Source organism: Equus przewalskii, chromosome 1 (assembly GCF_037783145.1).
Source record: "Equus przewalskii isolate Varuska chromosome 1, EquPr2, whole genome shotgun sequence".
In the NCBI taxonomy this organism is placed as follows: Eukaryota; Metazoa; Chordata; class Mammalia; order Perissodactyla; family Equidae; genus Equus; species Equus przewalskii.
Window position 1 is genome coordinate 171,105,788 of NC_091831.1, and position 25,166 is coordinate 171,130,953.

Here is a 25,166-nt window from a genome sequence, read left to right on the forward strand (position 1 = left end):
ACAGTTTAAAATCTCCCTCCCCCTCCTTTTCTTTCCCTCCCCCTACCCCAGAAAAACAGCTATTAAATCGACGGCCCATTTTACGATTGAGAAAGTAAAGACACTAACTACAAGTGATTTTTGCCTGTAGAGTAAAAGCTTCCAGCTCTACAGCCTAAAACTTTTCTCGCAAAGCGCTTTTTCAGGTAGTATCCTACAAGTTGTGGGAGTAACAGGAGCTGAGGGCTGACCCCTCTTTCTTTTTTTGTTTTCCCTTCAGAATAGGGCTTAGGCACGAGGAGCTTCTAGCGGCTTGTCTGAAGTCAGCAGCGCGATCACAAACAAGCCAGAGTGAGGACTTCCTGCACCCAGTCTCAAGCTGGACTCTGACCCTGCCAAGCTTTGACACGTGTCCCCGTCAACCTGCCCCGTAGCAAAGGAGAGACCAGCACAGCGACCCCCTGTACAGCTTTCGGCCTCATCCTAAATCCCACAAGTCAGCGAACATAGCACATCCTTCCCCAGCCGCCTGCCTCTGACTCTGGTCGCTTACGGGTAGTTCGCATCCACTCGAGCAGTGCTGGGAGGTCTGCCGGGGCCACCGTACGGAGCAGCTGCAGGACCGCTCGCTTCGCTGAGCGGAATTCCATGCTGCGGCATAAAGCAGGGCCGGGGAAGGTTCGCATTGCGCACGCGCCGACAGGGACGGGCTGCGACGCGCGATCCGACCCTCGGTGGAACCCTCCTCCCTTGGCTTCGAAAGCCCCAAGCCCCGCCCCCTTTCTGGAGTTCCCACTTGCGCTCCGGAATCCCTACACTCAATCGCACCCCAGTCTCTCATCATTTCCCTCTTAGCTGGCAGTGCTCAGCTAAGCCACTTTTTCTTAAGGTGGGTCCTGGAGGCCAGACTTCTTTCTAAACCCTTTCGGTAAACGCACTGAAGCAACGCGGCGGGTGCCCCGGAAGCGGAAGTGTACCTTTATGAAAGGCTGGTCTACGCCGAGTGGTGACGTTTCCTCATTGGGCGGAAGGTTCGGTGGCAGTCGTCGGTCTTCCAGCTGGTGGGAGTTGGCGTCGCGGAGCTGGGCGCTGTGACCCTAGTTTATGTAGTCTGGAAAGTCGGGCTGTGGGGTTGTAGCTGTCTGTCTGATCCCCGCTTTCCTTGGTTTCCTCCCACGGCCTGGGGCCTCGCGAAGAAATCCCCGGCCCCTTTGGGCCACGGCGGTAGCGGTGCCTTTTTCGGTAAGTGTCTGCTTTTTCCTGCCCCAGGCTGCGGAGTGGCAGCTAGGGCAGCCCCAGCCCTGCTCAGGGGGCTAGAGACTTCGGAGCGAGTCGGCTTCCCTGGCCGTCGGCCGTGGTCACCGAGACCGAGATGCCCTGGCCCTTTTTCATCTCGTGCCCGCCATCAGAAGTGTTACTAAAAGATGCGCTGTGACCCTTTTAAGTTGTCTTCAGATTTACCCGAGCCAAATTAGATGTAGACAATTGCAGGCCTGACTTTTTGTTGTGCTCTCTGGATCAAGAATTTAGATGTGACTGCTTCCCAGAAAACCTTTTGACGTGTACCAGATTTAATTTTTCCGTATCCGTGGTGCTTAACACATTGTCCTGCATATAGTAGGCATTCAGTAAATGAATAAGGGATATCAGTTCAGGGCCAGTGATGACTTAAGATATATTGGTGCCCGTCTCTCTAGCATTTGACATTACTGACCAACCATTACTTGAAACTCTTTCCCCTATTGGCTTTCTTGATGTTATTCTTATCTAGTTCTTTCATATACTTAATCCAAAATATTTTCTCATTCTTAGTTATAGGGATACAGAAATGAATGACACAAACCCTGTCATTGAGGAGCTAACAGTACTGTGAGAGGCACATAAATATATATTGTATCAAAATAAGTAATGAGAAACTCTAGTAAGATATAAAGAGCCATGAGAGTTATGGGAACACAGATGAGAGTTAGTGTACTCTTTAGGAGATTTGTGACCCTGAGCAAGTTGCTGTTCAGTCTAGCCTCAGTTTCCTCATCTACCTGATAAGCTTATTATGAGGATGAAAGATTAGGTAACATGTTTGGCATCGTGTCTAGCATATAGCAGTGGTGGTGCCAAGGGGGAGGGGAAAGATTTGTCTCAAACCTTTTTCCCTTGATTTTTTGATGTGGTCAATTAGTATTTTCTAACTTAATCTAAAGTACTATGCAAAAGCATCTTCATGCCTTCCTTCAAATAGATTACTCTTCTAACGCCATCCATCTGGAAATTCTGGACCTACCACTGGAATATAGGAAGATAACCATAAATGGTAGATTTAAAAAAAAAAATTGATCTTCTGTATGCCTTTGGAGAGGAAGGGGAATTAGTAAAAACTTCTATCCCATTGATTATTCTCAGTCTTAGTTGACTCTTTCTAGTTGACCCTTTGCTATCACTGTAATCCAAGTGGTCTCCCACAGGCTCTCCTTGAGAGTTCTTACCTACATCCATGGCTTCCATGGCATTATTCTCGTATGCCAAACATTTGCAAATTTTTTTCTTTAGCCTCTGTCCCATGAGTGGTAGAGTTCTTTAGTTTCTCTAGATTCAATAGGTCCAAAACCACATTCACTATCTCCTCCTTCCTTTTTTCTCCCTTTTTTCATTAGTACGTATATCATATGTACAAAAGTATATAAAAGCAGTAATTCCCAGTGTGTTTTCGAGTTTTAACCCCTTGTTTGACCCGTAGTTGAATTTTGTGATTTTTGTATGTTCAATTTAAAAGAGGATGATAAAATGAACACCTGTATACTCAATATCCAACTTAAGTAGTAGAATATCACAAATAACCTTTAAAGCCCCTTGAACCTTTTCTCTATTAACTCTTTAACTTTCAAACCAGCTTCTCTTTTTGCCTTCCATTCATTGGTTAATGTCATCACTAGCTATCTGGTTATTCAAATCAGAGACTTTGGAGTCATTTTTGCCTTCTGTTTCTGCTTCCTTCTCACCAGCCATTTGGTCATCAGGTCTTATAGATCCTGTTTTGTGGGTTAGCCCTTGACTCAAGCCCCTTCTCTTCATTTTGACTTCTGCTTCCCTAGTTCAAGCCTACATTTCTTGACTAGACTTTCGGAGTCTGATTAGCGTGTGTAGTCTCTTTGCTCTCAAATTTTTCCTTCCAATGAAAGAAATCTCCATCTCCAATGTATTTGCTACATAGTGTCTAATTTTTGAATTATAAAACAGAGTTTTCATTCTGTTGTTTCCTTTGAGGAGTATTGCTTCATGCAGTGATTGTTAACCCTGGCTGCTCATCAGTATAACCAGTGAAGTTTTTCAAAATATAGATGCCTTGTTTTGCTCTCCTAATCAAGAATTTCGATGAGGCCACTTCCCTGAAAACTTTTTGGTGTTACCATCCCTGGAGATTCTGATTATTTAATTTTTAGCTGATAGGCGTTATCTAACCAGCAAACCCCATTGTTTTTTTTTTTTTTTGAGGAAGATTAGCCCTGAGCTAACTGCTGCCAGTTCTCCTCTTTTTGCCGAGGAAGACTGGCCCTGAGCTAACATCCGTGCCCATCTTCCTCTACTTTATATGTGGGATGCCTACCACAGCATGGTGTGCCAAGCAGTGCCATGTCCATACCCCGGATCTGAACCAGCAAACCACAGGCCGCTGAAGTGAAACATGTGAACTTAACCACTGTGCAACCGGGCTGGCCCTGTTTTTTAAATTTTTTTTTGAATTTTATTTTTTTTTCCTTTTTCTCCCCAAAGCCCCCCGGTACATAGTTGTAAATTCTTCGTTGTGGGTCCTTCTAGTTGTGGCATGTGGGACGTTGCCTCAGCGTGGTTCGATGAGCAGTGCCATGTCCGTGCCCAGGATTCGAACCAACGAAACACTGGGCCGCCTGCAGCAGAGCTCTCCAACTGAACCACTCAGCCACGGGGCCAGCCCCAGGTGTTATCTAAATGTCATTGAAATAACCCATTGCTTGAGCATGTGCATTTTATCCCCCCTCCTCCATATTTACCATCTATGTTCTTTTCAACTTCAAGGAAAACCATTTCCAAGGAATTCTTTTGACTTTGTTTTAATTTTCCTCTTTGTAAGAGTTTACATAAAGATTCTTTCTGTGATTGACCTGACAGCCAAAAAGTATCTTAATGAAATGATTCCTAGTGTTTTTGCGTTACTACCCCTTCTTGCTAATTGAATTTTTGATATCCTTTTCTGCTATTAAACTATGAAGTGTTGCAGTCGTTTTATTTTTAATACAAAAGTGAGTTTTAAAATTCGAAACTAATTATTTTAATGAAGAGAGAATTTCCTGATACTTCTTAACATAGTTAAATATAACCTTTGGTGAAAAATTAAGGCAGAGAAGTCCGTGATGATATGATGCATGATTTATCATCTGAACTTAATAGAGGAGTCTTGTCTGTGTTAAATTAATGTAAGTAATTGATTTGGAGTAGAACTTTTCTCGTGCTGGGACAGTTCCTTGGAGCACATAGGAGGTGTTTGATGAATGAATAGATGAATGCAAGGGTTGACCCTGCTCAACTCCTAGGATAATATCACTCTAATTCTCACAAGGAGAACTTTGAAAAATAGTTAATTTTCCCTTTGGCTTAAAAATAAAAATAATACTCTTAGTCATTACCAAGAATTTGGAAGTTACAAAAAGATATAAATAAGAAAATAAACATTACTAGTTATTCAGCATCCGGAGATGACAAATGTTATTTTCTAACAGTTTTACTGAGACAAAATTCACATACCATACAATTCACCTAGTGTACAATTCAGTGGTTTTCAGTGTATTTAGAGTTGTGAAACCATCACTACAATGAATTTTAGAACATTTTCCTCACTCCTTGAAGAAACCCTGTACCCGCTAACAGTCACTCCTCGTTTTCCCCCAACTCTGAAGCCTTAAGCAACTATTAATCCACTTTCTGCCTCTATAGATTTGCCCCTTCTGGACATTTCATATAAATGGAATCATATGATATGTGGTCTTTCATCACCAGTTTATTTCATTTAGCATAATGTTTTCAAGCTTCATCCAAGTTGCAGCATGTATCAGCACTTCGTTTCTTTTTGTTACCAAATAATGTTCCATTGTATGGATACACCACATTTTATGTATCCACTCATCAGCTGAGGAGTATTTGGATTGTCTCCACTTTTTGGCTGGTATGAATAAAGCTGCTAGTGGCCATTCATGTACAAATTTTTGTGTGGATGTGTGTCTTCCTTTCTGTTGGATGTACCTAGGAGTGGAATTGCTGGGTCATACAGTAACTTTATGTTTAACATTTTGAGTAACTGCCAAGCTGTTTTCCAAAGGGCTGCACCATTTTACATTGCCACCAGCAGTGCGTGAGGGTCCTGATTTCTCCACATTCTCACCAACCCTTGTTATTATCTGTCTTTTTGATTATACCCTTCCTAGTGTGTGTGAAGTAGTATCTGATTGTGCCTTTGATTTACATTTCCCTGGTGGCTAATGTCTGTTTTTTGAGATTTGTTTATAGACAAAACATGGATTATACAATATATGCAATTTGTATTCAAGCATATTTTTAGCATTAGCAAGCGTATTTACAAAAGAATTCTCTCATTTCTACTTCTCTTTTCACTCCCTCCCAAAACCATAGTTCTTGTGAAGACTTGCCTAAATTATATGCATAGGAAATAAAATCTATAGGAACGTATACCAAATTATTAATTGGTGGTTCTCAGGTGACAAGAGCGGTTAGGATTAGGAGAATTACATTTTCTACCTTTAATATTTCTGTAATGTTTGAATTTTTACAGTGGACGTGTATCCTTTTATAATCCCAAAACAAAAAGGTGAATTATGTCCTTGGAGATTAGGTAAATTCATAATGAAAAAAATATTCCTAAATTTAAAAGTCATAATTAACATTATAATATTACTTATTCAAATATAATAATTTTACCAAATAATACCTATAGCCCACTTTGTTAAATAAGTTTGCTTTTCTGTGGTCCTAGACTATGAACACGTATGCTGTGTGGAATTAAATATATATATTTAGTAATATAGTCAGGAAAGCAAGTATTGGTTTGGGCTAATGACTAGTTTATAGAAAAATGTATAATGTTTAAATGACTTTTCTGAGGATATTTACTGCTGATAATATATTTGTGTATTTAGTTCTTTAGACTAATATCGATCCAATAAGTTAATCACTGACTAGAGCTTGGAAGAACTTTTTTATACGGATTTTCATTATAAAAGGATTTGAAATCGCTAATCGTTAGGATTTGTTTCTATAATCTCAGATCAGGCAGAGTTCTGGCAGGAATATTTATAATTGTTTATATAAAGAAAAGTGGCCGTTTGGACACTCCAGCTTCTCTTAAATAATAACCAGGTACATGTAATTGGCGCTAAATGTTAAAGTGTCCAGGAGTGGTTCCTGCCTAGTGGGACAGGCACTTTAGTAGGGTTATTCAGAAAATTTCCAGTTTGCTCACACTTCAGATAACCTTATAGGGAAAGCCAGTTGGTATCATTCAAGAAAGGAAGGAAGTTAATACGCTAGACACTTGCAGACAGTCTTATGCATATTGTCTCCTTTAATCCTGCCAGTAGTCCTCCAGGGTAACTACCTTGGTAATGGTATTATCTCCATTTTGCAGGTGAGGAAAGTGAGGCTCAGAGAGATTAAGTAACTTGCCCAAAGTAACAGCCAGTATGTTACAGAGCTGGGATTGGAATCCAAGTCTGTGAGACTCCAAAGCCCATGCTCTTTCCAGTACTTCACACTGCAGCAGGTAAGTGTGATACTGGGCCCTTGCTTGTCTTGCTTAGGGCACCCCAAACCTGAGTCTGTTTCCGTCACCTCACTATCCAACTCCTAGTCAGACTCCTGTTAGAGGAACGTGTGACTCAGGCCAGCGTCACTCCTTGTGCGTCCTGATTGCAGTTGTACCGGTCACTTCTTTCTGAACATTGCAATTACTCTTCCATGACGAGAAATGTGCATCTTTGCTTTCAAAACATGATTTCCTCTCTTGTAGTATAGTAGCAAAATTTGTCCCTGGGATTTGCTGTTAAGGGTATTCAACGCTATTGTTTAAAGCATTGTTCATACCTTAGGACCTAAGGCTGTGTAGCCAAGGGACTGTGGGAAGTCTTTTTGCTATTTTGGTAAGGAATGGCTGTTCCATTTGCTAACCTGCTTATTTCATGAAGTTGTTGTGAGGGTGGAATGAGATAATAGATGTTAAACTGTATGAAGTACTGTACGGTGATCCTTACCTTTCCAACAGCCCCGTCTAAGTAGAGATTTCTCTTCTGTGAAATTCAAGTATACACAGATTTACTTCTATAAATCTTTTTAGTTAGCCAAGAGAATTTTGAGTGCATGTGCTTGAATTGTAAATTACTCCAATTTGAGATATAGTGTTAGCTGTTAACATTAAAAAAATATTTTGCATTTCAGTGTGCATATTAGAACAAGGTGAAGTTAATTTTTAAAAATCTTTTTGGAAATTCTTTTTAGGGAAATTCTGGAAAGTTATAATAAGTAATGGCAAATGAATATTAATTGTACAATATCAATTACCTAGGTCATTGATCTTCTTTTGATTTGTCATGTTATCTCCATTGATTTTTTTTTAGTCTTAAGTCTTAAAGACTTAAGAGATGTTTGTAAGGCCTTTCATGACTTTGGTTCTCTAGTCTTGCTTTTTCCCTATGGTCTTAAATATATCATTCATTCATAAAGTTGATTTTTACTAAAGGCTTACTACATAAGACTGAGGATAGTTAAAGCAGTGAGCTCACAGGGGACAGCAAAAGAGGCAAAAATCCCAGCCCTCATGCATCTTATATTTCGATTGGGGAATATAGACAATATATAAGCAAATATATAATATAAGGAAATCGTATGTTAGTTGGTAACAGAACAATGAGAAAAAATAAAGAGAAGGGAGGTTGCAATTTTAAACAAGTGAGTAGGGAAGGGCTCATTGAGAAATTGCATCTGGACAGTGATCTGAAGGAGGCGGGGGAGGGAGCTGTATTATCAGCCAGGGGAAGAGCATGCCCTGCCAGCTAGTACTGAGGCCCTGAGGTGGAAGTGTGCAGCAGCAACAGCGAGGACGTGAGCGTGACTAAAATCAAGTGTGTGTGTGTTTGGGAGTGCTTTACAGTCCATTCTGAGTGCTTTGCCTCTGCATGAAATGGGAAGTCATTGAGGTTTTAAGAATTGTAACATCAACGTTTTCAAAAACACATCCTTGGAAATTGTTGAAGAAACACTGTATAAATAAAATATATTATTAGATATTATTTTTCCTCTACTGAAGTGCAGGTTTTTATAATTCGGCAAATATATTAAAAAATATGCTGCCGTAAGGCTTACATAAGGAAAAATGTATTGGAAAACTTCACAGAAGTTTTTTTAATTTAAGAGAGCCAGTAAACATAGGAAGATAGGTTTATTTTTAAGAGTTAACTAGTATAGCTTTTTAAAATAGAGGATGATCTGTTTATGACATGATCTCTAAAAAAGTTAATTGTGGTGTCATAATTAGGATCACCCCTGGTAACACAGTGGTGAAGGAGGGAATGGAAACATCTGAATCTTATTTCTTACCTGAAGAATATTTACCTAAGCAATAATAGTATAATAAGTATGGGATAAGGAAAAGTTCTGGATCTTTTCTATGAAGTAGTTGCTCTTTCAGCTTAAGTAACCATGTAATTGTAAAAAATTTTACGGTAAGCATATTTTTTCAATTCTGTCAGTGTTGGTAGTAATTTTTTAGGTTCTAATTACCAAATTTTACCTGAGTGGAAGTGCAGTGTTTAATTTGGAGCTTAACCTGGAATATGTCTCTGCCAGTGATAAGTCCTTGAGTGCATTTCCCTTTCAGCTTCTCTTGACTCCCTTCATCTCTCCACTTTCCCTATGTTGGATGAGCCAGCTCTTTTGTCCTCCGGTTTCTCTTATTTTTAATCTCCTGTATACTTTGTAGGTAGATAATGTTGTGTGACTAAATTAGACTAGATTAGCTCGGAAGAGTTACCAAAACAGTTGTTTTCAACAATGAACTTTTTTGCCAATGTTGCTTATATTGGACAGTTGATATTTCTTAATCTGGTTTTCAGAGCCCTTTACAACCTGTGTTTCTTCTAACTATATGGCCATGTGTCCCAACTAGAATGTTTTATTTACTGTCCCGCAAATAATACTCAGTAATCTGTAAGTATAGTATGTATATAAGGTATAAGTGTGTCCCAGGCTTTTCCGTGTCTCCATTTCTGCTTATGCCATTTCACCTTCTTTAAATTCCCTTTTGTCCTCTTCTCCATCTGTCTAAATTCTAGCCATATGTTAGGATCAAATTCATACTCAACCTTCTCAATGAAGCCTATTCTGTCTACTTGAGCCTGTTGTTTTCTCCCTTTGAATTTTTACAGAAATAATCATTGGTAGTTGATCATAAACTTTTGTTGCCAGCTTTGAACTAGTAATTTGCTGGTGTTAGTCAAGGTTCTCCACAGAAACAGGCCCAATAAGATGTGTGTGTGTATACATATATATGTATATATATGTATATATACACACGTATGCATATATAGATTGTGTGTACATATAGAAAGAGATTTATTATAAGAAATTGGCTCACATGATCGCAGAGGCTAAGTTCAGGATCCACAGGGTGTTGGCATTCTGGAGACCCAGGAGAGCCAAGCTGATCATGTAGGTCCAGTCTGAAGGCTGGCATACTTGAGACCCAGGAAGAGCTGATGTTTCAGTTTGAGTTTGAAGGCAGGAGAAAGCTGATGTCCCAGTTAGAAGGCAGTCAGGCAAGAGGAATTCTCTCTTAGTATTTACTTTATTTTGCTGTTCATTCATATGCCTCATCTTGCCAGCCAGTAGATAACCCACTTGAGGGGAGGGACTACAAGTCACATTTGCTTGCTCACCATCCATGAGTCTTTTCATCCTGACTTACATGTGGTAGGTGCATCTACATACTTTACAAAACCGTAACATTTTATTTTATTATTATTTTTTGGTGATGAAGATTGGCCCTAAGCTAACATCTGTTGCCAATCTGCCTCTTTTTGCTTGAGGAAGATTGTCCCTGAACTAACATCTGTGCCAGTCTTCCTCTATTTTGTATGTAGGATGCTGCCACAGCATGGCTTGATGAGCGGTGTGTAGGTCTGTGCCCAGGATCTGAACTGGTGAACCCCATGGGACGCCAAAGTGGAGCGTGCGAACTTAACCACTTTGCCACCGGGCTGGCCCTCTAAAACCATAACATTTTAGAGCTGGAAAGGACCTTTGAGGTTATCTTGTTTTAGAGTTGAGGACACAAGAACAGCTTTAAAATAGGAAGATCAATAATATATCTCTTTCCTTGATTGTTAGAAGAATAAAAGGAGATAATGTAATGTGTGTGAAAAGTTGTGATTTATTAATTAAAACCTTTTTTTTCTTTTTGCTTAGAATGCGAATCAAAATACTTTACAAAGTCCTTTTAATAGCAAGTTAGACAATATTCCTGGGTGGAGATTTCACCTTTTTCTTTCTCTTTTCATTTACAAATGTGCATGATATGTCAGTCAGTTATTCATATTCACAAGTATGTCCAAAATAAGAAGAGATTAATTTGAGATTGTGTCATCGTTTCCTGAAAGCATGTTATCTGACATGTTAAATTTGCAGATTCATGTAGAATATTCCAATTAGGTACTCAAACATAAGGCATCATAACCAAGTGGTAGCTTTAGCTTTTGGACCTGACTATATTGAAGCTGCAAGTTGAGGCTATAGACGTTGAAGTTATAGTATGTCAACACTAGAGTACCTTAGTTTGAACTTAAATACTCTTCTTTAGAAGTCTTCAATTATGAGAACTGATATTGATTGTTTTCAAACATTTTAAATTTTTTTTCCTTCCTAGATTTTCCTGTAATCACATCCTAAAGCCTTCAAAATGGTACTAGCAGACCTTGGAAGAAAAATAACATCAGCATTACGCTCATTGAGCAATGCCACCATTATCAATGAAGAGGTATGTAATATGTGAACTATGTATGATTGCACATCATCGCTAGCATTGAGCAGATGGCTTACTAGTAATCTCTATGTTTATGTTTATTTTAATGTAGATTGAATGCCTGTAGATAAAAACCTAAAGCTGGATACACCAGATAGTGCTTTTACTCAGAAGTTTACTATCTTACTATTTATTTCAACTTTCTATAAAGAATTAGAAAAAAGCAACAAAAAACCTGCCAAACCTTACCTTATATGTAAAAATGACATAAATTTTATATTTTGAAAATGGCTTAGATCTGGAAATAGACTTTTTCTTTCTCTCTTGACATAAGCGTAAAACTTCAGTATCCTGCTGCTTTCTTCTTGGCTAGGCATGCGTGTGTCTGACCTTTTCTCCTTGACTTTTGTTAGCATTCTTATAAAAGGCTGGTGTTTTTATCTTGTCTACTTTGATTCATTTTCTCTGAAATCCTCCTTCAGTTTTTTGGAGATTGTATAAGCTGACTCCTTATATGGTATCTGAAGTACTCTTTCTCCTGGCTTTATTGTTTAAGATGTTTCTTTCTCCTATTTTTTTCCCCCACACATTGTATCTTAATGGTTTGTCAATTGAAAAAAGATAATTATAGTCCACAAGTATACTTTATATTTTGTGGTGCCAATGGAAAAGTACTGAATTTGGTTTTAGGAGACCTTGTTTAGCGTCCCACTGAGTAAGTGTGTGATAGAAATTTGGGCAAGTCAACTTAGATTTTTCAATGTATAAAATAAGAAAATAACATTTACCTTATGAGATGGTTTTAAGAATTAAATGAGGGGCTGGCCCGGTGGCGCAGCAGTTAAGTTCACATGTTCCACTTCTCAGCGGCCTGGGGTTCACCAGTTCCAATCCCGAGTGTGGACATGGCACCGCTTGGCAAACCATGCTGTGGTAGGTGTTCCACATATAAAGTGGAAGAAGATGGGCATGGATGTTAGCTCAGGGCCAGTCTTCCTCAGCAAACAGAGGAGGATTGGCAGTAGTTAGCTCAGGGCTAATCTTCCTCAAAAAAAAAAAAAAAAGAGTCAAATGAAATAATAAATTAAAAGTACTTTCTAACTTAGAGGTTTGAAAAAAAATTTTAATGTAGTACTTGATATTAATGCTTTAATAAGCTAATGGATTAAATAATTTTGGGACCATCTTTGAGCTCAGTTAGTCCAGCCTCTCATTTAAGAGCAACAGAGAGTCAGTTTCACATGTTTATTGGAAGAACCGGGATTAGAATCTTTTTTTCTGATTCCTCATCCAGGGCTTTTTCTAATAATTATTATTAAATAATAAATCATAACTTAAACCATTGTGTAGTCTTTGGAATTCAGAACAAATAAAACAAAGCTTTCCGGACAGTTTTCCCTGTTGTGTAATCCTATGCTGTTTGTGTTTATAGTAGAGAAAAAAGAAGCCAGGGAGAAGAGCTTGGTGAGAAGTAGAATAACAGCTGTTGCTTGAATTGGCAGCTTCTCTGTTCTTGTTACTGTGCTGCTAGGGAATGAACAAGGAGAAGTCCCTCTAAAGAAAAAGATCAGTTCCATTTTTATCAGACTCCTTTAATGAGGGCTAGAGAAATCTGATAAGCCTCTGTAGGACATGAAAGCAGTTGAAGATGAGAATTCATTCAAGAAGTATTTGCAGGCCTACATTTTTGCAGACATTTTTCGTGGCACCAGGGATATAGCAGTAAACCAAATAGAGTAAAATCCCTGCCCTCTTGGAGCTTACAGTCTAGTGTGTAAACATTTATTTAGATGAGCAGCAAAAGCCTCATCTTTTCGTAAGACTTTGTAGCTTATGACTTTTAACCACAATGCCTTGCAACTCAGCAAATATGTGATGATAGTTATTAGTGGAGGATAGTTTCTTTTAAACTCTGTTCATCTGCTCTGAGAGGAAGTAGTCAGGCTGCTAGGTCAGACTGGGTCATTTTCTTTTGTTATATTTTCCTCCATGGTAGTCCAGTTAAGCAGATATTGTGAGTATAAAGTGCTGTGTATCAGCAACGGGGTGTTCAATGACATGGAAAACTTTATTGGCAACATCTGTCATGTAGTAACTTTCTTTGGCTTGTATATTGTCTTTACTATTATTACTTTAATATAGGAATAAAGTTGTGGCAATTAATGGTTGAATAAAACTAAGTAGAATGCCTTATTTTGATAAAATGACTAGACATTTATTAAGATTATCTCTCTAAGGCTAACTGGAAAATTCCCCCGCCCCCCCCAATAGTGTAGTAGTGTTTTATTAAGCTATGATAGTATATGATGAATGGTCAACCATTGTTTTTATATGCTTGAAATGATATGCTGGGCATTTTAAACTTTTATTTATTTATTTATTTGCAGGTATTAAATGCTATGCTAAAAGAAGTATGTACAGCGTTATTGGAAGCAGATGTTAATATTAAACTAGTGAAGCAACTAAGAGAAAATGTAAAGTAAGTTAAATTAATCAGGTAAAAAAACAGGCCAAACTAAATTTAGTTTACTGGGATGAGGAGCTAACTAGAAAAGTCTGCTATATCATGAAACATTTCTGCTATACAGCACTGGGAAAGAATAAAACTCATATGTTGGAAGACTGCATATATAGTATGTTTCCATAATGATGGTTCAAAGAATAAACTACATGTGGCTTTCATTTAATTGTGGATTTCTTTCTGTTTTACTACTCTTTTATTTGGATGGATTCAGTCATATACTCTATAGTATTTTAATATAAAAGCCTTTTAACAATTCAGATTCTTCATAGAAAAGTGGTGCCATTTTGTCCTCTTCGGGCTTATGATGACATTAATCAGCCTCTTTCATTTTTGGAGAATTCTATTCTTTTTTGTTCCCCTTTTGGTTTTTCTGTCCATATTTGAATGAGGGAATAATGTGTGTGGTCTCAGTTATTGTGTTCATCGGGAGAGGCACTGGCTGGGGCAGGGCACAGAGAATAACACAGGCACCTCACTTAACTCCTTGAATCATAGCCCTTGTCATGCTCAGGCCATCCCTTCTTTTGTATTGTTAGACTGGCTAATAAATGTAGAACTACTAGCATTTAAGCATTTAGAACTAGAGAAAGTAGTCCTATTTTCTGCTAGGCGTAAAGATGTATAAGGTATTTATGCTGCAAGAAAAGTACATATAGTTAATACTTTGCAATGATATGGGGACAAATTAATGTTTAGACTTAAAAAAAAAAAGCCTTAAAAAACTAACCAAAGTTTTGCATCTAATGTTTCATGGTAAATTCTTTGTGGTATAGACTTATGAATCTGTAGTAATTATATGCATGTTAATTAGAAGACTATTAATATGAATGATTGAATATTCGTACGTTCTTTGGAGCAGAAACTTCTTTTTTAGTGTGTCTTAACTAGCTTTCCTCCCTCCTACCCCTAAATGCCATCATCGTTTAGGTCTGCTATTGATCTTGAAGAGATGGCATCTGGTCTTAACAAAAGAAAGATGATCCAGCATGCTGTGTTTAAGGAGCTTGTGAAGGTAAGCGCGTAGCAAGATTAGGCTGTGATTCTCTGTGGGTTCAGTGGGCAAAAATACGTCAGCACTGCAAATAAGAATACTGTTTCAGAATACTTTATGTTTTTATAGAATATTCATCTGGTGAATATTCTATATTAAAAATATTAATTGAAGGATTGATATTTTTGTATTAATTCTATTTGTAATAATTCCGTATTAAAAATAAAAATTGAGATTATTAACTCTTTTAAGGTGGCCTTGTTTTTTTTTAAAGATTGGCACCTGAGCTAACAACTGTTGCCAATCTTCTTTTTGTTTTTTTCTGCTTTTTCTCTTCAAATCCCCCACAGTTGTATATTTTAGTTGTGAGTCCTTCTAGTTGTGGCATATGGGATGCCGCCTCAGCATGGCCTGATGGGGCGGTGCCATGTCTGCGCCGGGGATCCGAACCAGCAAAACCCTGGAATGCCAAAGCGGAGCACACGAACTTGACCACTTGGCCATGGGGCCAGCCCCGTATGAAAGCAATTTTGACCTTACTTTGTATACCACTGCTCTAGACCATAAGCTCCTGATAGAAAGACCAGTCTTATTCATTCTGTAATCACAGCATTTGGCACACGGCCTGGAATAAAGCAAATACTCAATAAATGCTTAACGAAGCACTTGATGCTCCAGAATTGCCTATGGATGCCAACCCCTAATAATAAAAATTTTCACTCATCCTGTGTTGACCTCACATGCTAGATGAAAAGCAATCTGGAAATAACGTGAGGAGTCCTACATAAGGACTTTGGAGATGAGACCTGGGTCTGCAACTAACTAGCTGTCTCACTTTTCTCAACTGCAAACTGAGAAGTATGACTGGATAAATTCTCTGACCTCTTTTAGGTCTGAATTTCTTTTTTTTATCAATTAGTCTACAGGACTAAACTGAAATGACAAAATCTGAGACACTAAACTTTTTCAAAGTACCAATGAGCTCTGCTAGAACCAAAGGAGTAAATGAAACTATTCATGTGATATACAGCAAAATACTAGGAGACCATTAGCAGACATCTGCTGCTCTAAAAAAAATTTTTTTTAGCTCCTTCCATTTTTTTCCCCTGCCCTTGGACCATACCCTACCATACGTATTTTTTAAAGCTCTAAGATTTTCACCACAATTTTCATTACAGCAGCAGTAACATCAGTTCTAAGGTGAGACAGGGCAATAGGCTGTATTTACTAATTGCAAAATACAACTTCACTGATTCAAAACTGCACATAATCTAGGCAAGAGCTGAGATATTTGGTCTTTTCAAAAGGAATTCTATACACAATGAACAGTGTAGAAAAGAACACTTGCCAAGAGTGACTTTTTGTACAAAAGTAGGACCTTCAATAGGTAAAACTTGAGACTAAAAGAGAATAAACTTAAAGACGCCCTTCCATCATTAATCTATAGTGAAGTTTTACTTTTGTAATTTGGCTTTGGCATCTTTCCAAGAATGGCACTGGCCTTCGTACTTGTGCTTAGAATTTTATATTCAGAAAAGTCTACAATAAAAATAGGCCACTCTTGGGGCCAGCCCAATGGCCGAGCGGTTAAGTTTGCGCGCTCTGCTTTGGTGGCCTGGGGTTTCACCAGTTTGGATCCTGGGTGCGGACATGGCACCGCCCATCAGGCCATTTTGAGGCGGCATCCCACATAGCACAACAGAGGCACTCACAACTAGAATGTACAACTATGTACTGGGGGGCTTTGGGGAAAAGAAGAAGGGAAAAAAAAAAGATTGGCAACAGATGTTAGCTCAGGTGCCAATCTTTAAAAGGAAAAAAAACTTTTCATCATAACACTAAGACATTATTTGCCTTTTTTGCCCTTTTCACTGTGTTGGTATTTGCACTGATAGTGCAAAAGCAATGGTGGGTAAAACTCCCTAGCATAAATCAAGGCAGTGGTGCCAAACTATACTAGTAGAACTGGTACTCTTTATGACCACACTTGCAGTAAAAAAATAAATAAATAAAAATGGTGGTTTCACTTATGAGTGTTCTTGATGGAACAGTAGAAATTATTAATTGAATTAAATCTTGACCCTTAAGTATACACGTCTATGTAAGATTTTATGTGATGAAATGGGAAATACGTAGGAAGTTCTTTTGCTGCATACTGAAGTTTGATGGTTGTCTTGAGGAAAAGCACATGTGATTATTTGATTGCAAGCTGAGCTAGCTGCTTCTTTAATAGAACACCTTTTTTACATGAACGAACAACAGACAGATAATCTGTGGTTATTCAGATTTGAGTATTTGGCATTGTCTCCAAAGTAAATAAAATGAGCCTGTCACTTTAAGGCAAATAGCTAACAATATTGTGGCCAGTGATAAAATTCGAGATTTCAAGTGAAAACTAGAAACTTGTTTTTCCACCATAAGTTTGATAGTGTCCAAATACTTACTTTTCTGATGAGATCAGTGTTCATATTAATAAATACAGTTTTTTGATGTTGTATAGTGAAGTGTGTTAACAATGGGAGATATGCATAACTCAGTAAACCGGTATTTTCTAAGTGACTAAGGATTACAAAGTCGTTCACCACTGTAAGATCCATTCAAAGTGCAAGATAGAATAACAGATTTTAATGTAACAGAGTATGAAAGTTTATATGGTTTCAGATTTCACATTGCAACTAACCTGTACAATCTACCATGATTATAAAGGAGTCCTGTGACTGAAAAGTTCAGTACTGCTGTTTTAGGGTGCAGGAAGAAGACAAGATAGATTTATAAAATAATTATTCAGTAGAACATATATGTTCCAAATAGTAGGTTCATAGACAGCGGAATGATTCTGCCGTGAGATAATGGAGAATGAAGGTGAATGTGGAGTAGCATCAGTGTTCTGAAAGAACTAGAAGGAAGGGGCGTGGATTTATGCTCCATAGATTTTGCGTGTTTCAGAAGTATGCTTAAGGCTAGACCTATACCTGGGAAAGAGATAACAAAATGTGTTTTTTTCCTTCCTTTTCTACCATATGGCTTTCCTCAAAATTCAGGTGTAATATGGATTATGTGGCCTTTATGGTATTTTCTAGCATAGGCTTAGCAGATTTTTTTCTTAAGGAGTAGATAGTTTATTCTTTGTGGGCCATTTGGTCTCTGTTGCAACTGTAGTCATGTGCCACATAACAATGTTTCTGTCAGCAATGGACTGCGTATATCATGGTGTATAAGTATAAGATTATGCTGGAGCTGAAAAATTCCTATTGCTTAGTGATGTCATAGCAATCATAACGTTGTAGTGCAACATATTACTCACGTGTTTGTGATGATACTGGTATAAGCAAACCTACTGTGCTGCCAGTCGTGTAAAAGTATAGCACGGAGAATTATGTACAGTACGTAATACTTGATAATAAACGACTGTGTTACTTTTATGTATTAACTATACTATACTTTTTATTGTTATTTTAGAGTATGCTCTTTCTACTTATAAAAAAATGTTTACTGTAAAGCAGCATGCTGTGTTATGCTGGCAGCAGCCTCATATATCTCGTGTTTACCAGGTGTCTTGATTGCATCATTTTCTCTTGTGCTTGATTTAATCTTATCTTTTTTTGTTGAATCCTGTCCTCGCAGTGTACAAAATCCACTACTAATGTTGCCAATAAGAGGCTACGTTGAGTGGTTGACCTAGAAATGAAATTAAAAGTGAGTAAGGACTACAAAGGTGGAAAATCAGTGATGGTTATTGCTTACCAGTCAGGCGTGTCCCATTCCACCATAGCTACTACGCTGAAGAACAAGAACAAAGTGGTGGGAGCTGTTAAAGGATCTGCTTCATTGAAGGCAGCAACACAAAAATTTGAGAAGGGCCTATATCAGACATGAGGAAATTTTTTTTTTTGAGAAAGATTAGCCCTGATCTAACATCTGCTGCCAATCCTCCTCTTTTTGCTCGGGAAGACTGGCCCTGAGCTAACATCCGTGCTCATCTTCCTCCACTTTATATGTGGGACACCTGCCGCAGCATGGCTTGCCAAGCGATGCCATGTCCACACTCGGGATCTGAACTGGCGAACCCTGGGCCGCTGAAGTGGAATGTGTGAACTTAACTGCTGTGCCATCGGGCTGGCCCCAGACATGAAGAAATTTCTAATGAACTGGATTGAAGACCAGACACAGAAGTATATCCCACTGGGCCCTATGATGATCACGGCCAACGCAAAGTGCTTGAGATGTTGAAAGAAGAGGCTGGACCCAACTATGATGTTGAATTTACTGCTAGCTCTGGATGGTTTAAACGTTTCACAAATTGTTATTCATTACATAATGTGAAAGTGAATTTGTGTCGATGTGAAGGCAGCTGAGAAATTTTTGGAAACTCTAGATAAGCTGATTGTGGAGGAAAAATATTTGCCAAAGCAAATATTCAATATGGATGAAACCTCCCTATTCTGGAAATGGATGCCTGAAAGGACTTTCATCCATTAGGAGGCCAGATTTCAAGGCTTTTAAAGACAAAGTAACAGTCTTGCTTGGGGGCAATGTTGCAGGCTACAAATTGAAACCTGCTCATATGGCACAGTGAGAACCCCAGGGCCTTCAAGCATGTCAATAAGCACACACTGCCAGTGTGCTACAGGAGCAATAAGAAGTCATGGGTGACCCAGCTCCTTTTCCAAGATGCCCTCCTGAATCGCTCTGCCAATGAAGTGGAGAAGTGCTGTTTGGAGAATAACATACCTTTCAAGATTTTGCTTGTTGATAATGCTCCCGGACATCCTTCTTTTATTGGTGATCTACATCCCAGTATCAGAGTGATGTTTCTCCCTCCAAACACCACCTCTTTGATCCAACCAATGAATCAAGGAGTTATAGCATCTTTCAAGGCATACTACCTGAGGAGGACCTTTGCCCAGGCTATTGCTGCAACTGAGGAGACACTGATGCAATTCGAGAAGGATTACAATATCTATGACTGCATCAAGAAACTTCCTTGGGCTTGGGGTGCTGTCACCAAGGAGTGGATGAATGGCATCTGGAAGAAGACACTTGAGAGGTTCATCCATGACTTCAGTGGATTTGCTGAGGATGAGGAGGCTGCAAACATCAGCAAGGCCGTGGTTGCGATGGCGAGCAGCTCTAACCTGGATGTGATGAGGACGATGCTGAGGAGCTCCCAGAGGTGGTTCCTGAGGAACTGACTCATGAGGAGTTGTTGGAACTGGAACAGGAATGCAGAGCCAAAGAAGAGGCAAGAGAAAAGGAAACTGTGGGAGAAGAAAAAGGAGAACCCTCAAGAAAATGCACAGGGAAGAATTTAGCAGAAGCTTTTGCAGACTTCCGCAAGCTCCCTAAAAAGTTTGAAAACATGAACCTCAACACCAAAAGGTTTTCATTAATGCAGAGGAATGTTCGTGGTGTATTATCTGCTTATAGGCAAATCTATGATGAAAAGAACAAACAAACCAAGAAACCACTATGGATGTATTTCTGAAAAGTGTGACATCTCCTCACAAAGAGCCTCAGGCAGGTCCTGCGGGAGGTATCCCAGAAGAAGGCATTGTTATCATAGGAGATGATGGCTGCATGAGTGTACTGCCCCTGACGACCTTACAGTGGGACAGGATGTGGAAGTGGAAGTGGAAGACAGTGATATTGGTGATCCTGACCCTGTGTAGGCCTAGTCTAATGTGTGTGTTCGTGTCTTAGTTTTTAACAGAAAAATTTAAAAAGTAAAAAAAATAAAATAAAATAAAATAATAGAATAAAGATATAAAGAAACTGTACAATGTGGGTTTTTGTTTTTTTTTTTGAGGAAGATTAGCCCTGAGCTAACATCTGCCGCCAATTCTCCTCTTTTTGCTGAGGAAGACTGGCCCTGAGCTAACATCCGTGCCCATCTTCCTCTACTTTATATGTGGGATGCCTGCCACAGCATGGCTTGACAGGTGGTTCATAGGTCTGCACCTGGGATCTGAACCTGTGAACCCCCGGCTGCCAAAGCAGAATGTGCGAACTTAACTGCTGCACCACCAGGCTGACCCCTGTACAATGTGTTTTAAGCTAAGTGTTATTCCAAAAGAGTCAAAAAATTTTTTTAATTAAAGTTTATAAAGTAAAAAACGTTACAATAGGCTAAAGTTAATTTATCAAAGAAAGAAAATATTTTTTATCAATTTAGTGTAGCCTAAATGTGTAGTGTTTATCAAGTCTACAGTAGTATACAGAAATGCCCCAGGCCTTCACATTCCCTCACCACTCACTCACTGACTCACCCAGAGCAAGTTCCAGTCCTGCAGGCTCCATTCATGGTGAGTGCCCTATACAAGTGTACCATTTTGTATCTTTTATAGCATACCTTTACTGTACCTTTTTTTATGTTTAGATCACAAATACCATTGTGTTACCGTTGTCTGCAGTATTCAATACAGTAATATGCTGCACAGGTTTGTAGCCTAGGAGCAATAGGCTGTGTACCATAAAGCCTGGGTGTGTAGTAGGCTATACCATCTAGGTTTGTGTAAGTGCACTCTGATGTTCGCACAATGATGAAGTTGCCTAACAATGTATTTCTTAGAACGTATCCCCATCTTTAGTGACACATGCGTGTACTCAGCTCTGCTGTTGTAGCACCGAAGCAGTAAATGAATGGGTGTGGCTGTGGTCCATTACAACTTTATTTACATGTAGTTTGCCAGCCTCAGGTCTAGGACTTAAACTACTGTTCTGGCTTTATTATCTTATGGAGATACATGTTTCAAGCTCCAAACAACTGACTCACAAATGAATTATTTTTTAAATGAACTTTAAAAAGGCCTCATGCTTGTTAGTTTGGGGACTGTCCATATATGAACCTTAATTTTCCACTGACTGTCATTATAAAATTAGTGATTATCTTTACTAGCCCTCTACATATGATAACTTTATAGAACAGTATATCTTAACATTGGAGAATTTGACATTTGACCTGGAAAGTCTTTCACGTGTAATTTGTAATTTTGCTCATACGTAAACATTTGTCAAATTGAACATGAAGCTATATGCTGTCCCAGTATGGTAGCCTCTAGCCACATGTGGTTATTGAGCACTTGTAATGTGGCTAGTCCCAACTGAGATGTACTTTAAGTATGAAATATATGAAATCTAGTCCAAATTTGAAGACCTAGCATGAGAAAAGGGAATATAAAAATCTCATTAATTTTTCAATGTAAATTACATGTTGAATGATAATATTTTGGATATATCAGGTTAAATAAAGAATTAAAGTTAATATTGCTTGTTTTTCATTTTTTCAATGTCATTACTAGAAATTTAAAAGTTCATATGTGGTTTCTACATATATTTTTATATTTCTGCAGTGCTTATGTGGATTGCTTCTTTGGCTCAAACTTGGTCTCACATTTTCTTCACAGCCCAGCTTGTTCTAGAAAATGTTTTGCGATTTTTACTCTGAATTGGTTTTAGAGTATAGATTTGCTTGTGACTTTGCAATGCATTATTTTAAATTCTGAAATTTCACTATGTGCATACAAAGGAAAATAGAGTTGAATTAGACTGGTAGGATTATGGTTGCCTTTTATACCAAAACATCCTTAAATTATTTTTACAATTTAAAAGAGGGATTTTGAATGTAAGCATATGTTAACCTGATGTTATTTTGATTTTATTTTTGGGATGTAGCTTGTGGACCCTGGAGTTAAAGCATGGACACCCACTAAAGGAAAACAGAACGTGATCATGTTTGTTGGATTGCAAGGGAGTGGTAAAACAACAACATGTTCAAAGGTAAACTATGCTTAGTTTAAAAACAAAGTCGTAGAGAAGATGTTTATATAAATCAAGTTTTATGTTAAGGCCAAGCTTTGTGGAATCTTGCTTTACAACTTTGTGTTACTTGATGTATCGTGTTTTTGCAATAGCTTTTTGTAGGATAAGAAGAGTTCCATAGTCTCTCGTGTGATTGCTTTTTCTAAGATTGGTAGAATTCTATATAACTATGGTATTTCTTTTACCGAAAAGACTGTTTCTGTCCTTTAAGGAGGTGAGGATATGATTTTTGGAGAAGAGAACATGGAAAATTTACCTTATTTCCTCTGGCTTAAGACTCCCTTTTTACAGTGTCCCACTCAGCATAATATAGATCTTCATTTTGCATGTCCTTATGCTAATTTTTAATTCATTAGACCATCCTTTCCTCCAGAATTGAGTGCCTCAACTTTGTTACCAGATTATGTGATTGTTTGTTTTTGCTTAATTAACATCAAAAGTAGTTAACATGTTTTACTCTGGTCATTTGTTGCTTGATCATTTTATATCCTTTGATTGTGACTATATGGCAGTTAGAGTTTAAACTCTTTAGGAAATTTGTTGTATTCAAAAATTTAATGATAGCACTTTCAGGAGAATATGAGCAGTTTACCTTTACTCCGTAAGTAAATAAAAAGGGTAAACAGAAAAATATATATATAATAATTTGTATTTATTGATACTATATTTTTTAATCTTCCTTTCCCAGTTGGCATATTATTACCAGAGGAAAGGTTGGAAGACGTGTTTGATATGTGCAGACACATTCAGAGCTGGTAAGGTGTTGAAATTTGAAAATTGTTTTCTGTAGTTTTTATTTTCAAGTTCGAGGACTCATTAACTCATTATCTCGTAGGGGCTTTTGACCAACTAAAACAGAATGCTACCAAAGCAAGAATTCCGTTCTATGGAAGGTGAGTTTCTGTTTTTAACTTTGATACTACTGTGCCTCATCTTTTCTGTCTGACTTTTTGTTTTATGCTCTCTGTTTGCATTTTAATATATACTTATAAGCTTAAATGCTTTCTGGAACAAAGTGGGGGCATAGTTAATAAATTGTTATCTTTTATTATTATAACATGACTCCTCTGATGCAGCCTGGTAGATTGGAGTGGACATTGTTTAGTTTATTATTCTGCCTGTACTTATCATCCTGCCTCACATGCTTTCCCACCTCCTGCTTCTCTATTCCTGTTGTTTCTTTTAACACCCATCTGAAGCATTCCTCAGTTAACCCCACACTGGTTATTTTCCATACTGTCTGTTTCGTCAGTACTACGTCATTTAAAAACGTTTGTGTTTGATTACCCTAAAATGGCTTCTAATCTGTGGTTATCTCAGGGAGAGCTCCTGATCGTTGCTATCCTTCATTTGAGACATTGCTGTTCAGTTAGGTGGTTTATGTATGTTAGAATGAGTAATTAAAAGAATCGAGTCTAGATTGAATTTAGAAGGACTTATTTGGACTTATTTGAGGGAAGAGCATTTTTCTTAAAATTATTAATGTAAATAGTCTGTAATACCCTCAGGAAGAAAGTTTACAGAAGCTAAAATTTGGGGTAGTTAAATGAATGTTATCATTTTGTTAGTCATTACCATCTACTCTTTGGCCAAAAAAGCTGGTGAACTTTGGCTATGGTATGTTCTTTATTTAAAATTTGTTTCTTTGTTTTTTTTTTTTTTTTGATAAATTCTAACAGGTAGATCAAAGAATAATACTAGGAATTTTATTTTTAGAATAAGAACTGTTTCTGATATAGATTTTAAAATCAAAGGATAATAGTTAACGTCTTTAGGGGTGACAATTTGCAAATGGTATAATTTAGCTGATAATTACTAAACCATCAACCAAAGCCAGAGCATTAATTTGTCTCCGGTATTCTCAATAGCATTTATTAAATTCGCTCTCCTTTGCTCATGTACCCTTAGAAAACATACTGCGCGTGTGGAGTGAAGTATTAGATCACTGTTTCCTCGGAGGGATGAAGAGGAAGGGAATGGGGCTGGGGAGGAACTTGAACTGTAGCTCCAGTGTTAAATTTACGTGTTAGCAGTTATTTTTTGAGCGGTAGATACAGGACTATTTGTTTTATTATCATTTGTTCTTTTTTTTTTTAAACACTATTTTAATTAAAAATTTTGAATTAAAGAAGTGAAAGCACTAACAGTTCACTTCCCAGTTACCAGTTTTTAACATGTCCATCTGTGCTTTTTTCAATATCTGTACAAAGGAACACACACATATATAGAGAGAGAAATAGATTATTTTAAATTGAAATGGAACCTCACAGTACTTTGCACTTTGATTGCTGTGGTAGTGGTTATATGGGTTGTGTAAATTTGTCAAAACTCATCAAAATGAACACTGAAAATAGTGCATTTATGGTATGTAAATATACCACTGTTGAGTTGGTTAAAAATGGGATCTTAAGATAGTGATTACCTTAGGAGGGAGTGAGGTGCTGGTTATGTTGTTTCTTGATCTGGATGTATTTGCTTTGTGAAAATTTACGATTTGTGCATCTTTTCTATATATATGTTATACTTTATTATAACGTTTACTAAAAGGATGGGCTCTTAATAGTTCTGGAATAGACAGTTTACTGTTTAAGGTAATTCTTTCTATGGTGTCGTTGTATTCCATTGTATGCATGTATATAATTAATCAGTCCCCTTCTTATGAACATCTTCATTCATATTTCTTTGCACGTTTACAAGTTTTATTTTAACTGTATCTTTATCATATTTAAAAATATCTGGTAATGCTAATCTCTGTCTTCTTTTTCAACATTTTTTTGCCTATTCTCACCTGCTTATTGTCC

At 37.8% G+C, this 25,166-nt stretch overlaps 2 protein-coding genes across 8 annotated transcripts in view; one reads left to right on the forward strand and one right to left on the reverse strand.

Moving 5' to 3' along the window:
- The window catches only part of LOC103546409 (uncharacterized), a 42,988-nt gene extending 42,323 nt beyond the window's left edge, over window positions 1-665 (reverse strand). For all 3 annotated transcript variants that reach the window (XM_008512966.2, XM_008512965.2, XM_008512964.2), the window contains exon 1: window positions 533-665. In XM_008512966.2, coding sequence (XP_008511188.1) covers window positions 533-665 — 133 coding nt within the window. The remainder of the gene's footprint in view (window positions 1-532) is intronic.
- Window positions 666-680: 15 nt separating this feature from the next.
- LOC103546406 (signal recognition particle subunit SRP54) overlaps window positions 681-25,166 on the forward strand; it is a 79,277-nt gene continuing 54,791 nt past the window's right edge. The window contains exons 1-8 of one of the 5 annotated variants that reach the window (XM_008512960.2): window positions 800-1,221; window positions 6,650-6,784; window positions 10,937-11,047; window positions 13,420-13,511; window positions 14,484-14,568; window positions 22,219-22,323; window positions 23,054-23,120; window positions 23,201-23,258. In XM_008512960.2, coding sequence (XP_008511182.1) covers window positions 10,970-11,047; window positions 13,420-13,511; window positions 14,484-14,568; window positions 22,219-22,323; window positions 23,054-23,120; window positions 23,201-23,258 — 485 coding nt within the window. In that variant the 5' untranslated portion in view covers window positions 800-1,221; window positions 6,650-6,784; window positions 10,937-10,969. Of the gene's footprint in view, window positions 1,222-6,649; window positions 6,785-8,540; window positions 8,739-10,936; window positions 11,048-13,419; window positions 13,512-14,483; window positions 14,569-22,218; window positions 22,324-23,053; window positions 23,121-23,200; window positions 23,259-25,166 lie in introns of those variants that run through there. The other 4 variants (XM_070628797.1, XM_008512959.2, XM_070628812.1 and 1 more) reach the window with 4 other exon arrangements.